Source organism: Apodemus sylvaticus, chromosome 4 (assembly GCF_947179515.1).
Source record: "Apodemus sylvaticus chromosome 4, mApoSyl1.1, whole genome shotgun sequence".
Lineage (NCBI taxonomy): Eukaryota > Metazoa > Chordata > Mammalia > Rodentia > Muridae > Apodemus > Apodemus sylvaticus.
Genome location: NC_067475.1, coordinates 163,522,163 through 163,538,843, shown reverse-complemented (window position 1 = coordinate 163,538,843; position 16,681 = coordinate 163,522,163). Strand labels below are relative to the sequence as shown.

Here is a 16,681-nt window from a genome sequence, read left to right as displayed (position 1 = left end):
TCATGGCTAACCTCTCTAGATAGTGAGACAGTTGAGGTCCTGGGAACGCGTTTTACACAGATCTGACTGACAGCAGGAGCAGTGGGCATCCCACAATGAGCAGCTCCCTGGCCGCTGTGCAGAGCAGCTCTCCAGGGCTGTTTTGGAGCGGAGGAAATTGGTTCAGAAAGTGGATCTGATTGCCTTGAGGTCAGAGTTGATGGGCGCTGCGGCCCAGATTCAGATTTGCAATGCACTTCTGTATATGTTTTAGAGAATTTTCGTTGTGATCTTCTGTCATATGGACTAGAAAAGACTTTTGACTAAAAGAATCTTTCAGTAGCATTTTAGACCCGCTTCTAGGCAATTAAAAATAAAACCCAAGTGTCTTCAGCAGTTACTTTTCTTGTGGTTAAGACGGAATATATGACAGGAATGACTCCCAGGAGATGTTTATCTTGGTTCACAGCTCAAGGAATGTTGTGTACTATGTTGAGAGAGGGCGTGGTGGGAGCTTGGGCACTGCCTGATCAACTCTTGGGTTTGCAAAGCAGGTCAAGCAGGTCAGGTTGGAAGCAGACATGAATTGTGAGACACACCCACAGCGACCCACTTCCTTCAGCTAGACCCCACCCACTTCCTTCAGCTAGACCCCACCCACTTCCTTCAGCTAGACCCCACCCACTTCCTTCAGCTAGACCCCACTCACTTCTTTGAGCTAGACCCCACCCACTTCTTCAGTTAGGCTCCTCCCACTTCCTTCAGGACTCCACCCACTTCCTTCATCTAGGCTCCACTAACTTTAGACTCCACCTTCTAAATTTTTCTTTTTTTTAAAATTTATTTATTATTATATGTAAGTACACTGTAGCTGTCTTCAGACACCAGAAGAGGGCATCAGATCTCTTTATAGATGGCTGTGAGCCACCATGTGGGTGATGGCATTTGAACTCAGGACCTTCGGAAGAGCAGTCGGTGCTCTTACCCACTGAACCATCTCTCCAGCCCCCCCCCCCTTTTTTTTAACTATGTGGTGGACGTTAGCCTCGAACTCTTGATCTTTCTGTCTTTACCTCTCAAGTGCTGTGACTAGAGGCAGATACCACCATGCCTGGCTTCCCTGCTTCCCCTAAAATTTTATGCTGAAATTTTAAATCCCGAGCCTGGCTCTATTAAAAGATAGGCCCTTCGTGGAATTAAAGTTAGATGAGGTTATAAGACTAGAGCCTGCACCAGTAGGATTAGTGTTATAAGAGGAGATACCAGACAGCGCACATGCGCGCACCTCAACAAGAAGAGACCGGTACGCATGCGTACTTCTCTCTCAGCCCCACTTCCACCTCTCTCACTATTGACTGTACACATCAGGTGAAGACACAGCTATAATGGGGGACAGCTACAAACCAGGGGAGAGCCCTCAGCAGAGGTAAACAGTCGGCACCGTGATGCTGGTCTTGCAGCTTCCCGGAAATACAGTGCTGCGGCTGTAGCTTAGATGAGCAGTGAGGGACTCCTGCTCGCTCCTCAGCCTCAGGCTAGAACAGCGGGCACGAGGCAGGCAGCGGTATCTGCAGACATGCGTCTGCACAGCTACACATTGGGAAGGGCTCTGACGCTGGGCTCACTGAAGCCGGTCCGGCACAAAAGCAAAGTTGGGAGACCTGAGCACACTCCGAAGGGGCTTTCTTTAGGGAGTGTCCCAAGGCTTCTCTCAACACTAGATCTCAGGGATGAGGGAGGAAAGACAAGGTGAACCCAGGACAACCACCTCAGGGCATTTGGGAGTACAAAGACAGGAGAGATTTTCATTAAATAGCAACCATTCTGTGCGGAATCTTCAGACAAACCCATTCTTAATGTTCTTTATAATTTAAAATTTTGAGAGTTGCTATCTGAAGCTATCATGCCGTGTGAGTGGGGGGCTTCGTATGCCTAGACCCTGCCTGGCTCCCTGTTTCACAGGGCTCAGGGCTAGCACACTGACTGGCACAAGCCAATGCCAAAGCCACGGGACTGCAGGGTAGAGAAGTGAGCCCACACAGGACAGGAGCATCGCCTCTGTTTTCTTTGAAAGCGCTGATAGGGAGTTCAGGAGCATAAGGAATAATTTTAGAGCTACATTCCTGCCTTTCTAGAGTCAAGCAAAGCTTTAAAAAATATACCCGCAACCTTAAAATAGGAACAGCAAGCTTGACCATTGAAGTGTTTATCTTAAGTCTTGGCCAAAGCAGATTACAAACCAGAAAGACAAGAAATTCTCTCCTCCAAGAATAAATTAGACATGGGAGGCAGAGGCTAGGAGAAGGCTCAGTTGTTAACGCTCCCGCTGTGTAAGTCGGGGGCGTGAGTGTAGAACACAGTCACACAGAATGGACAAAGTGACATGCAGTACATGCGTGACTCTGGTGGGGAGGTGGGAGCCAGGCCCGTCCCGGGAGCTTCGGTACCAGCCAGAGGTTTAACTAATGTGTGCTCTGGATTCAGAGGCCCTGCCTCAACAGGACAGGGCAGAGGCTGAGAAGACGATCTATGTCACCTATGTGGGTCTAAACACACATACCCACAAAAGAACACCCCCCTCCCGCACTCACAAAACAAAATGAAAAGAATAAATGGGAAACAGCCGCAGATGGTAGACTTTCCAGATGACCCAGACACTACATCTATCTTCTGTGCAATCTCCCTGCTAGGATGCCCCTGGAAACCAAAGCAGAAATGAAGAATAGGGAGGGGGCTTCGAGACTGAGGCTATTGACAGTTCTAGTGCCCATGGAAGGAAGAGTTCTAAGATTCTGCTGTTGGAAAACAAACAACATAAGGAATCGTGCCTGGCATCCTACAGACTCTTAGGAACCAGGAGAAGAGACAGCTGGTAAAACCCAGAACCATGTCTCTAGATGGCCTAATTAAAAAGAGCACAGCGGAGCCGGCTGGCGGTGCACGCCACCTTTAACCCCATCACTTGGGAGGCAGAGGTAGGTAGATCACTGGATTCAAGGCCAGCCTGGTCTGCAGAGTGAGTTCCAGGACAGCCAGGGCTACACAGAGAGACCCTGTCTCAAACTGGGTCTGGAGACAGCGCACTGGAGGACAGCACTTCCTCAGCTGTGTGCTTGGGCTGCAGCATGAGTCTAAGGCCAACTGGAAGAACGAACTGAGTTTGTGTATCAAAGCACCAAGCAAAGAGAGCTGCCACTGCCCAGCCCGAGGCCTGGTGCTCAGGTCTGAATTCCAAACGCAGTGTGGTGGTCACGGCAAGCTCATCTTATACCGAGCCGGCGCAAGGCCTATGTGCTTGGATGTTGTCCTAAGTTAAAGCGAGGCGTGGAGAAACGGTTGCGCTCCCATCCTGTAGCCGGGATTCACTGTAGGCGTGGTGGTAGCTAATCTTCATTATGAACCTTCTGTGGCCTGGGCCCTGGTCGGAAAAACCAAAGGACGGAGCATCCCGAAGAGGAGCACCGCTATTCACCTTTCTGCTCCAGGCCACGGATACACCCACTGCCACGCCTTCCCCACCACTGTGGACCAGTAGCCCTTCCTTCAGTTCCTATTGCTAGGTACTGGTCTCCATTGGTATTGTCTAGATACTCTGCCAGGAATTAATGCCAACCATGGTGGCCCCATCTTTCCATTTCAACTCACACAAGATAACCTCCCCAGGGTATGTCCAGAGGCCCGTCTCCCAGGTAATGTTAGATTTCTGTCAGATTGACAACACTAACCATCACAGACAGGTCGTGTCAGACAACAAATCACTCTGGGCTTGTACGTCTACCAAGGAAAAAGTCTCCCAGAGGAAATGCTTCACAGCTCCTGATGGCCACATGGGCAGGTCAGTGTTTGGGTCAAAGTAAAAATAACAAGAACACGTCGAGCCACCCTTTGAGAGTGGACAGGGGCCACCATCGTCCAGTGGCTTTTGAAATTATTCCATATTTATGATAGTGCTTAAAAACCACAACCCAAGAATATTTTCTGGAAAGCCCTCCTCCCAAGGCTGTCAGCAGGGGGCCGTTACTGACTCCCTTTGCGGAGTTTGGTAAATATGCATGAGTGGAGCATGACACCGTGTACCAGGAGCATGACACCGTGTACCAGGAGCATGACACCGCGTACCAGGAGCATGACACCGTGTACCAGGAGCATGACACAGTGTACCAGGAGCATGACACTGCATACCAGGAGCATGACACCGCGTACCAGGAGCATGACACCGTGTACCAGTTGCGCAGAAGTTCCACAGAAGGCTTCCAGACTTGCTGGGAACCTTGGGGACTTGCCAGGGCTGGGTCAGGTATGGAAGAGGAAATAAGTCTATCTGCTATAGTGAGCCTAATTCTGACCCTTCTCAGGAGTCTCGCCCGTGAGCATGGCTGTTGTGCAGGGAGGCCTCTTGGTACTCTGTGCAAAACTATGGAAGACCCAGTGAGCTTTAAAATGAACTGTTAGGAACCATGTTAATTCATGGTGATTTACCAGAATCACTTAATCTATGGAATTAATTTTTATTTACCACATAAATCACTGCTGCATATTTTAGCTTTCATTTACTTTCAAATTACCCATCAGACATGAATTGCTTAGGCTTCGAAAGAAAACTGTGATTTCAATTTATTTAATTTTTGTGTTTTCAAATAGCATACCTCCAAGACTAATCAAACTAATAAAATTTATGGATTCGTAATGAGAAGAGCCAACTTTTCTGTAAGAGGTGTGAATCAAGGTACTAACTCAATCATCGTTTGGACGCATAACTATAGCACCAACACAAAAATCATTTCCAGCACCAACAGCCAATAGTTTCTTCTAGGTTTCCAAAATATAGGTCAAGACATCTTCCCCTGAATCACAAGGTGCCTTGCAGGTAAATCTATGTGCCACTTAGGAAATATGTACGTGGACTGTATGTGTACTGGCTGCGCCAGTAGGAGCACTCCTGCTCTTCCAGATGACCTGGGTTTGACTTCCGGCACCCACATGGCGGCTCACAGCTATCTGTAACTCCAGTTCCAGGGGATCTGATATTCTCTTCTGGTTTCCACAGGCAGTTTATGCATGTGGTGCACAGAAATATAAGCAAGCCAAACACATACACATAATTTAAAAAATCTTAAAAAAAAAAAAAGAAGCAGATGCCTTCGGAATGTAGATAGGATGGTGGACGCCTGTAATGTCAGCATTTGGGTGGTGGAGCAGTTCAAAGGTCATCCTATACTATATAGAGTTCAAGGCCAGCCTAGGCCACTTGACATATTACCTTAAGAAAGAGAAGAATCAAAATGTAGTAGCGCTTTTGGGCACGGCCTCCATCTTTTTCGTGTGTGTTTCAGTTTGTTCTGTAGGTGTACATTTGACCTGGCTCACCTTGTCACGCTCTGCATACTTACCGGAACGCCCGTGAAAGTGACTGGAGGAGACTGCCAGGAAATGCTGAAGCTGCTGCCATTGGGGGTGAACTTGGCAGATCCCGGAATAGTCACCGGGGGCGTGGCCTGAGAGACAGGGAGAGAAAAAACTGTGTGATTGGACTAGCCACTGGGGGCGTGGCCTGAAAGACAGGTCAGAGAAAGCTGTGAGTGATTGGACTAGCCACCGGGGGCATGGCCTGAGAGACAGGGAGCAGAGAAAGCTGTGATTGGACTAGCCACCGGGGGCGTGGACTGAGGGACAGAGGGAGCAGAGAAAGCTGTTGAGTGATTGGACTAGCCACCGGGGGCGTGGCCTGAGGGAGGGAGCAGAGAAAGCTGTGAGTGATTGGACTAGCCACCGGGGGCGTGGCCTGAGAGACAGGAAGCAGCAAAAGCTGTTTGCAAGAGTGTCTGCCTACAGCATCTAGAGTTCTCATTTCTAAAGCTGGGCTGTAGGAGCAGACAGGGCTACTCTAGTTACATATGCTAAAAGTAGGGACTAAACAGGGTCAAAGAGTAGCCAGAAAGAAGCGGTTCAGATAAGCAATCTACCTGAGGCGTGGGGGATGGAGTTGGGATGTCAGTGTCTGAAAATTAATCACATATACCTGTTTTTGGACATATGTAAAAATATGACTACCATATTAGTAAATAACTTAAACAATAAATTTGCAAATGGGTACCTCTAAGATATAAATATTTTAGGATCTCACATGTAAGGTCTAAGAAAATGGACACAATGACGGTCTCTGCACAGCATGTCTATGAATATGCTTAAAGACTTGACCAGTGAGATAGCTTAGCAGGGAAAGGAGTCTTCAGACAAGCCTGAAGATCCGAGTTCAATCCTTAAGACCAGAGAGGAAGGGTTCCCCCACAACCTGTACATATACAATGTGTCAGGTGTATGTGCATATACAAGTACATAACACAAAATTAAAATGCAAGAAAAATTTAAAACCTTAAAATTGAAAAAATAAACATAGCTGAGACGCCATGACTCAAGTCTGTAGAGTATTTTTCCTCTTCCGGCTAAGTTCTTTTGTTTTTGTTTGTTTCTAATTACAAATATTTTAGTTAGTTACAGTAGTTTCCCACCTGGCCTCCGAAGTGACCAAGAGTATAGCCCTGGGCCACCAGACCCTTTTTGTTGTTGGCTTGGCTTTAGAGGCTTGGTCATAAGCTGCCCTTAAACTCGATAGCCCAGCCCTGGCCTCAAATTCATGAGCCTTTTGCCTTAACTCCTTGAGGGCTGGGATCACGGGCCAGCACTTATAGCCTGAGATCCTGGCTAAGAGGAAAACCAAATAAGTTAACTGTGTTAACTTGCAGCCCCAGGTCTGCTGGCTATGGCTCTTGTACACGGCTGTAGCTCTTGCGCATGCAAGGCTATGGTTCTGTGCACGGCTATGGCTCTGCGCGTGGCTGTAGCTCTTGAGCATGCACGGCTATGGTTCTGTGCGCCGCTATGGCTCTTGCACATGCACGGCACGGCTATGGCTCTGCGCGTGGCTGTAGCTCTTGCACACGCACGGCTATGGCTCTGCGCACAGCGGTCGATCGCTCTGCGCGCGGCCCTTTGCACGCACCTGGTAAGCATGGTCAGTGTGCACGAGGTAGAGGGTGGTGGGGGCTGAGCGGCTGAGCGGCGTCCCCAGCTTAGCGTCTGTTTTGGCACAAGAAGTTTCTGATCGGCTGGAGTCTGGGATGGGAAACGCAGGGGGTGAAGCGAGGGACTGGGAGGGCGAAACCGGAGCCACACTGTTGAGCCCTTCAGCCACCGCGTCCGTGTTGAGCTTGATCTCGGTGTAGTAGAAGTCCTCTTCTCCATCACTGCAGTCAGATTCCCCAGTTCGCCTAGGGCAGAAAGAGCAGAGCAGATGCTCAGCGATCTGTCCTCCTGCCTCCAATCGCACAGACCGTTCTCTCCGCTCGGAATTGCCTCCTCTCTGCCGGCCTGGCAACCTTACACTACCCTGTGACTGACACTCAACCACCCCACTGAAGAAGGTTTTCATCAGCCTCTGCTCTGGTTTAAATGTGCCTCCCGCCCCGCCCCACCAGCACTGTTTGTTAGGTGCTTAATTTCCAAATCCTTATGTTAATGGTGTTTGGGAAGAGGGTCTTTGAAAAGCAATCAGAATTAGGAGAGGTCAAGAGGATTGGGGAAGGGAGGCAGGCACGATGGCAAGAAGGGGTGGGCGGGGCACGAAGGCAAGAAGACGGGGTGGGGCACGATGGCAAGAAGAGGGTCTGGTCATAGTGCAGCATGACCCAGTATCCAGAAGTATGAGCCAAATAAACTACCGTACACGCCCCTAACTTCCCTGGCATCCAGTATTATCCTACAGCAACAAGAACTAGAGTAAGACTTCTTAAAGCCATCGACCCATCTGCCTACCTACCTGTCATCCATTCTGAGAATAACTTACGGAGAATACATTACACAGAAAACATTCTACTTCCTAATGGGAACAAAACAAAGCCTGTGCCTCGGTGATAACTATTGTTTTTATGGGTTTATTTTTGTTTTTGTTATTTGTTTTGGTTTTCTGAGACAGGGTTTCTCTGTATGGCCCTGGCTGTCCTAGAACTTGCTCTGTAGACCAGGCTAGTTTCAAGCTCGGAGATCCAACTGTCTCTGCCTCCTGAGTGTGACATCACCACCCAGCTTGATGGAACTTTTACAGGCTGGAGGCAGACAAGAAATCCCTAATAAACAGCTATTTAGTAGTGAGGCTTGATTAAGTCCCAGTAAAAAGATTAAGCAATATTTGAGAGCCCTTAAGAGAGAGGCCCATGGCTGGGAGTAGTATTGATAGGCTGTTTAGAAGAAGAGACAGGACGCATCAGACCCTGCAGGTGGTGAGGATGGTGCTTTTGCTGAGAAATGTCCCTCACAGGCTCCTGTATCTGAACCCTGCTCCCCAGCTGGCGGTGCTGTTTGGAGAGGCTATATAACTTTCGGGAAGCAGGGCCTCGCTGTGGGAAGTCTGTCACTGGGGTGGTCTGTCAGAGTGTTACAGCTCAGCCACTTCCTGCTTGCTCTCTCTGCCGCCTGCTGCCACGCCTTCCTCTCTGGTGTGGACTCCAGCCCTCTGCAGCTGTAAACCAAAGTAAACCCTTCCTTCTATAAGTTCCTTTGGTCATAGTGTTCTATTACGGTAACAGAAAAGTAGCTGATACGCCAGGGCTGGGCCTCTGGAATGAAGGCTGAGGCCCGATCAGGCGGGGCCTGGCTGCCCTCGGTCACGGCTTTAGTTTTTGTTGTGGAGCTTACAGAAGTCCCTGGGAAGTTTACGAAAGGGACATTATTTTAAAGTTCTGGTACGAATGTTGACCAAGGAGAGCACGCGCAGGAGGAAGGGCCTTGCAGCCTGTGGTCCTGGAGAGCATCGGCGTGGTGACAGGACAGAGGGATGAGCAGACACAGCCCGCTGTGTCTCAAAGGCGGGCCACCTGTGAGTTAGGGTTCCATGTCCTCTCACAGGACGCCTGCCCCTGCCTTACTGTACTTTTGTAATTTTTCACATTTCTTTTTAAAAAATTATTTTTAGTTTCTGTATGTGCTGTGTGTTGGTGTGTGCTGGGGTTTAGAGGGATCTGGGCGGTCCAAGTATAGCCCTCACTGACACAGCAACATTCAAGAGAAAAGGACTTCCTCTGGCCAAGAACATGAAATCTTTAGCTGGGTGGAGAATCAACCTCAGAGCACAACTGGGGGTCAATCAGAAACCACGCCCGCAGGAAGGTACAATCTCCTAGCAACGGAGGTTCAGCCACATTATAACTGGAAACACATAAATGGGATAATTATTCCTTTGGACATTTTTGGGAGTTGGCGGGACACAGGGTGTAGTGGGTCGGTCTGCTGCTGCTTGTATGCTAATGCTAAGCGCTGGCTCTCCAGAGCTGGTCCCCCAGCCAGGTCCTCACGGACACCGAGTGGTGCTGTGTAAACCTCGCTCCCCAATTCAACCGGGCAATAAAAGGCTAGAGCCTGTGATAGGACGGTGGAGGGAGAATATGGGACTTAAGGATCCAGTGAGGGGATTCAGGAAGGGGGGCAGGAGAGAAGAAGAAAGGAAGGAGGTCACCGTGAGAGGAGATGGACCAGGAGCACCTAGGCAGGAGAACCAGCAGGGAACAAGGGCGTTATGGCCTGGAAATGAGTTACAACAGCTCCAAACCTGCCCAATCTAGGCTGACAGCTTGTAAATAAAATACCTGGACTGTGTGTCTTTTTTATGGGTGGATAGAATGATTAATTTTATTTACCACAGGGTGTATTTCTTCAGCTCTGGCCGTCCTGGAATTCAACTCAAAAATCAGAGTTCCATCTGCCTCTGTTTCCTGAGTGCTAGAATTAAAAGTGTGCCGCACTGCAGCCAGCCCTTTAACAGAACGCTGTTTCTCCTTCCCAGAATTCCCACCCACCACTGTGAGCTTCAGTAGGGTCTGCCCGCTCTTCTGACTCCTGACTTTCACTCACTTTTTTCTGCCTCTTTCTTTAGCTGCCGAGACTAAGCATGCAATTGCCCATGCTACGACCTCCCCCCTTCCTCCACAGCCCCAGGCCCACTAAGCGCAGCCTACAGCCACGTGGCTGTCCCCCTCCCCCTTCCCTCCCCCCCCCCTGCAACTTAAAGCAAAGGTTTCTGTTTGTTTTTTAATCCTTAATCTCAGTTCTCTTTCTCTGGCAGGTGCTGAGGTTTATAGCTTGCTTGTCCTGGGGTCTTTTACATTCTAATGAATTTGTTCCCAAGCTTCCATTTGAGTTTGTTTCTAAATTATTTTAATAATGAGACCTAGAACTCAAGAGGGGACCTTGATTTCCTGGGTATCAGTGCTGGTGTTGAACACCCTCACCTCTGGGCCGTCTCTGCGGCTGCTTCTGCAGCTCTGAAGGCCTCTTTGCCTTCTCAGGACTCTGATTCTCCAGGGCCGTGTCTTTTGTGGCTCTCTGAACCCCTGCACATGTAATCAGCATATGTAGCATGGGGCAGGCGCCTTCGAAGCACAGTGTGACTAAGGGCTGCAGAGGCGGGTGTGGCATGGTGGCTGGGACCACACAGTCTGGGTCTGACACAGTCTGGGTGTGATTCTGGCAGCCTGCACACTTTCTTGTGGCCTGCCTATACCAGCTTTCAGAGTACACACTTTGCACGCGTGCTTCTTTCTGGCTAAGGCAGGCCCGGGCCGATCCTCCACAGCCCTTTTGTCAAAAGGACCCCTGTGTGCAGAGCACGCCCACCCGCCTAGGTGGTGATGTGTGCTTTCTGCACACCGGTGACCACTATGGTCACACAGGGTCCCTTGTAAACACCAGATACATGGACGAGACAGACTCAGGACTACGGCAGGGGCAGTTAGCTCCCCACTGCCCCTGGCTGTGAGCCCAGCTGAGTGATCCTAATCACGTCCGTCCGTCTGTCTGTAGGAAGGCTGTTACAGCCTATGAAGGAAACACACATCATCTGAGGAACAGGCTGAGCCACGCCATCGCGTCAGGCTCTCTTATCGGAGGTGGGATGACTTTCTCCCTTGTCTCCGGAGTGGTGGTGCTCATTCTGAGAACTCTCGGAGAGTGACAGTAGCTTTTGAGGTTCTAAGTCATGAATATCAATTACTGCAAAAATAAAGGCACATTTCATTTTACTCGAGGCACAAGACACTCAAGGACTCTTTGAAGTACATTCACAGCTCCCGGCCTGGAGCCCTTGTGGGTGTGTTATACTTTGTGTCTCTTGCACATAGTTTAATCCTGACCCTCACAGGTGACACTGTCCATGTTAGACAGACCTAGGGCTCACAGTGAGGAAAGACTCGGTGGTTTAGGGAGGCTCTGCGGCCTGGAGACCTGGTGGCTGACTCGCAGGAACCAGGAAGAGCCTGAGGCAGTGTGGTGAGCATCTGAGGCCCTGAGGCCTGGTGCTTGTGTGGGGCTGTGCTGGGAGCTTCCACAGCCCTGGAGGGGAGGGGCGGCCTGCCTTACCCGAGGTGGACGGCCCGGATGTGCTTCTGGATGCCGGCTGCTGTGTTCAGCACCTTGCCACAGTTTTTCCAAAGGCATTTGAACATCACCTTCATGGAGTTCTACAGGAAGGAGGAAAGACGGCGTCACAATGCAAGCAAAGCCATCCCGTCTCCTCCCGTTCCCACAGCTCGTTATTTCCTTGGCTGGAAAAAGTATCCTGATGACCAAACTCTGCTCCCGGGCGCTCCCGGCTGCTGAGAGCTGGGTAAGCCCAGACCAGTTCCAGTTCTTCCTAAGAACCTTACTGCTTATTTCCGTCACATTCACAGAGTCCCCACGGGCACTGGCGATGCCCTGACAGTGATTAAACTAAGTGCTTAGTAGGGGGACGTGCTGTTGGGTGCCACTAGTGGCCTGTGTTACAGAGAGTCAAGCAGCTAAGCTGGGATCTGCGGAGCCAGACTGCGCCCCAGCACACAGTCACACAACACTCTTCAATGAGGGTAGAAAGTTTCCCAAGTGCCTCAGAGCAGCGACTGAGCCCTCCATGTGAACCTGTCCTGTCCACCACAGCACTCTTGATCACAAAACAGCTATGGTAACGTAACCTCTTACATACGAGTGTCCTCCATGACGCCATAGCAGGACCCAGCAGAGAGGCATTAGGGGCAATCGCCCACTAGAGCAGCTGCCATGGAATTACAGTCCAAGCCCTGGACTGCGTTTTTAAATTTTTGCAGGGCTTGGATGGGACTCAGGGACTTGGACATGCTAATCAATTACTCTGCCATTGAACCACATAGCCAGTTCCGCTGGAATAAGGTTTTATTCAATTTGTATGTTTACATGTGTACATGTGTGTGAGGGGTGTAGTGGTTGAATGAGAATGGCTCTCTTAGGGTCATAGATTTGAATACTTAGTCACCAGGGACTGGCTCTGTTTGAGAAGAATTAGGAGGTGTGGCCTTGCTGGAGGAGGTGTGGCCTTGCTGGAGAAGGTGTGGCCTTGCTGTAGGAGGTGTGGCCTTGCTGTAGGAGATGTGGCCTTGCTGGAGGAGGTGTGGCCTTGCTGGAGGATGTGTGGCCTTGCTGGAGAAGGTGTGGCCTTGCTGTAGGAGGTGTGGCCTTGCTGTAGGAGGTGTGGCCTTGCTGGAGGAGGTGTGGCCTTACTGGAGGAGGTGTGGCATCACTGAAACTGGGAACTGAGGTTTCAGAAGCCCACATCAGGCCCAGCCTCTATTTGCTTGTGGATCAAGATTTAGGCCTGCAGTACCATGTCTGTCTGTCTGCTGCTATTCTGTCTGCCAGGATGATAATAAGATAACCTCTGAAACTATAAGCAAGCCCCCAATTAAATGTCTTTTCTGATAAGAGCTGCCTAGGCCATGGTATCTCTTCACAGACTAGAACAGTGACTGTGCCAGAGGCCGTACCTGTGCCACGGAGGGCAGGGGTCAGATGTCTTGTTTTACCATGTGGGTCCTAGGACTCAAACTCTGTCTTCAGGCTCATGCGGGCAAGTGTCTTACCTGCTGAGCTATGTATACTGCCTGTAGACTAAAGTCTCAGGACATTAAAACACCTTGATTAATTTATAGCCTTTTGCTGCAGTCATGTAACATGCAAGATAACTCAGTTTGGAAGAACTTAGCGATAGTTTTCCTGTTTGTGGCTGTTCCTGTGTGAGGGAGGGGACATGGGCACGTGAACAGAGGGCAGAGCACAGCCTTGGGAGCTGTTTCTCAGGCATCACCCACTTGTCTTCTGATGCACGGTCTTACCGGCCAGCAAGCCCCGGAACTGCCACAGCCACCGCAGCTCTGGGGTGACAGTTATGCGGTGGAGCTTAGCTTGGACACACTGTCCACACATCTAGTTCCATCTGGGGGACTGAGCTAATGTCCTCTTAAGCACTCCACCAACTGAGCTACCTTCTCTGCCCAGCAAACAGTTTCTAAACAACAATGACCACAATTCATTCAATACTAAAAGCACAGTAACTGTAAGGTGTTTCTGGGAGCCCTGGCCCATGGTGTACTGCCTAACTTCACTGTAGGCTTTGTTCGCAACACACACACACACACACACACACACACACACACACACACACACACTACATACACACCACATACACATGCATACACACCCACACCCACACTACATACACACCACATATACATGCACACACACATCCCACACATACACACCACACACACACTCATATACACCATACACATACACCCCCCCATACATACATGCCACACACACTCATATACACCACACACATATGCACACATACTACATACACACACATACATACCATACATCTCATGTACACACATGCATATACATATATACCACATACACGCATGCATACTATATACACATACGTACACTACATACACAAACATACCACACACACCACACACACACATTTACACCACACATATCTCACACACGTACACCACATATACATATACACCACACACAAACCACACACACATATATACTACACATTACACACATATACCACACATTACACACATACACACACACACACCACATATATGAACACTACATATATATACACTACATACACCACAAACCACACACACATATACCACACATATCACACATACAACCACACACATACACCACACATATCTCACACATACACACCACACACACACACTACACATACATACACCACACATATATATCCCATACACACACATATACACATATAAACACACCACCCACCCACACATACACAACACACACACATAATACACCCCCACACTATGCACACACACACACACACACACCACATCCACACTCCACCCACCCACTCCACACTCTGCATAGCACATGCTGTCACACCACCCAATGCCGACACTCCTGAACACCTACATGCAGACTTCAGGCCTACTGTATGTCATAAATTGCAGTGTTTTACAGTACATAGAAAGTTTTCTGCTCTTACAGAAATATACATGGCTTAATTATGTAAAGCAAAATTTTCCTATTCTTATTCCTTAGCATATAAGTATCAAATTAGTGTGCCTTTTGATTATACTGTATCAAAGCGCTGACTACTGCAGCTCTCAGACCTCATCAGCTGACGGAAGTTAATACAGAGACTGACGATGGGTCCAAGAGTCCGTGCCTTGCTCCGCTGAAGTCAGGCATCTATATCACACCCCTCCCCGTGACGCTCAGGGACCGGCTCTGCGGTGGGAGAGGGCACGGCTGTAGGAGCCAGAGGCTGGGAGGACCACAGCTAAACCAGGTCACACTGCTGCGCTCACCAAGTCAGAGCTGTGAGGTTGCTGTCTAAGATGTGCGTGAGATCAGTCCAGTCAACACTGCAGCATAAACAGTTAGAGGTGTCCTACCTCTGTAAGAGCAGCTCCCGACGGCTGCAGGCTGCAGGCTGGGGGCGGGTCTGCCTTCTTCAGTCTGTGCTTCTGGTGGATGCAACCACACTACAGTAGGTGGTCCCACACCCGTGCTAATGGGCAAAGCTAATTAGACTGTGTCGATTATAAATTTTAAAAAAAGGCTTCTGAATGCAGAGCAAGTCTTCACACACAAGCTCCTTGGGAAAGGGTGTGTGGAGCGGGCTGAGAGCCTCACACTCAAACTGTGACGTACACGCAGACAGCCATCATGCCAGTCCTTAGGTTGGTCATGGGGATTAGCTGAATTAATCCCTGCGGCCCTAAGAGTGAAAATGCCCACAGGTCAGGTGTTCACACACTCGGCTCCTCGGGTGACTGAGCTGTCAGGATAGGCTTGGGAGGTGGTGGTTTAAATATGTTGGTCCATGGAAAGTTGGCTCACTGTTAGGAGGTGTGGCCTTGTGGGGATGCATCACTGTGGGGTGGGCTCTGAAGCTCTGCCCAGTGCAGAAGACTCAGTCCTCTAACTGCCTTCCCATCAAGATGTAGAGCCCTCAGCTCCTCCTGCACCGCGCCTGCCTCGACCTGTCCTCTGTCCTGCCCTGACGACAATGGACTGAACCTCTGAACCATAAGCCAGCCCCAATCAATGCTGTTCTTGTAAGAGTCGCCTTGTCAGTAGGAGAGAATGCACTTAATCCTGTAGAGACTGGATGCCCCAGGGAGCAGGAATGCCTGAGGGGGGGAGGAGGGGGAACCCTCGCATGGGCGAAGGAAGGGGAGGGAGGTTGGAGGGAAGAACTCTGGGAGGGGACAACATTTGGGATGTCAATAAAATAACTAATAATTAATATAAATAATAATAAACAAACAAAGAGTTGCTTTGGTCCTGGTGTGTGTTGGCAGCAGTCAAACCCTACCTAAGACAGGAGGTATGGCGACAGGAGGTATGGCCCTGCCTGGTGGAGGAAGTATGTCACTGGGGCACGGAGGGGGAGCTTGTGAGTCTTCAAAGCCTGGTGCCCTCTCGTGAGCTCACAGCTTCTTGCCCCTGCCTTTGTTTCACTATCATGGGCTCAACTCCCTGGAACCCTTAGCCCAGGTCAGCGCTGCAGGAAGCTGCCTTAGTCATGGTGTTCTATGACAGCAGGAGAAAAGCAGTGGACAGCTTCCCATATACACTGAGCATGCTACAATGTAGCGGACAGCATCCCATACTCGCTGAGCATGCTACAATGTAGCGGACAGCATCCCATACTCGCTGAGCATGCTACAATGTAGCTGACACCATTCATATACACTGAGCATACTAAAAATGAAGCTATAATTTACTTTTTCATTCTTTAATTTCTTTTTGAAAATAATTTAGCCTTCTTTATCCACGTGGGCTTGCTTGCCTGCGTGTTCGACGGCTGTGCAGGGCCCCGATGAAGCCAGAAAAAGGCACTGGCTCTCCGACAGCCGCCACAGCTGCCGCCGTGACTCTGGTGCTCAGAGAAGAACCCAGCAGCGAGTGCCCATAACTGCAGAGTCGCCTCTCTGCCCCAGAACTTTCTTTTATTTCAATTAACTTTCTTTATTCTGTGGGACTGAGGAGGTGATCTTCTCAGCTTCCAAAGCTCCCACAGCCCGAGGGAATTCCTGATCTGCCCTGCTTGGCTTCGCGGCCATTCTGCTCTGTCCTCTACCCTGCCCAGTACCCACGTGAGGCCAAGTGTAGACCAACGGCTCGTGGGTCTGGGGTTGGGTGTGGCCGATGGCAGGTAAGGGGAGGACTCAGAAGGCTGGAGAAAATCCCGGCTCCCCTGGCTCCCCTCTGGCCACACCTTGGGTGGATGTGGCTATTTCAGGGTTCTGGGAGTCCCCCTGGTACTGTGCCTCCTCATGCCGTGGTGGTAGTGGGGTGGGCTTGC

General features: G+C 49.9%; 1 protein-coding gene across 1 annotated transcript in view; it reads right to left on the bottom strand.

The window, feature by feature from the left end:
* The window catches only part of Znf704 (zinc finger protein 704), a 195,167-nt gene that overhangs the window by 13,516 nt on the left and 164,970 nt on the right, over window positions 1–16,681 (bottom strand). Inside the window, exons 5-7 of the mRNA XM_052180886.1 lie at window positions 11,386–11,486; window positions 6,980–7,247; window positions 5,370–5,474 (exon numbers count right to left, since the gene is read on the bottom strand). Coding sequence (XP_052036846.1) covers window positions 5,370–5,474; window positions 6,980–7,247; window positions 11,386–11,486 — 474 coding nt within the window. The remainder of the gene's footprint in view (window positions 1–5,369; window positions 5,475–6,979; window positions 7,248–11,385; window positions 11,487–16,681) is intronic.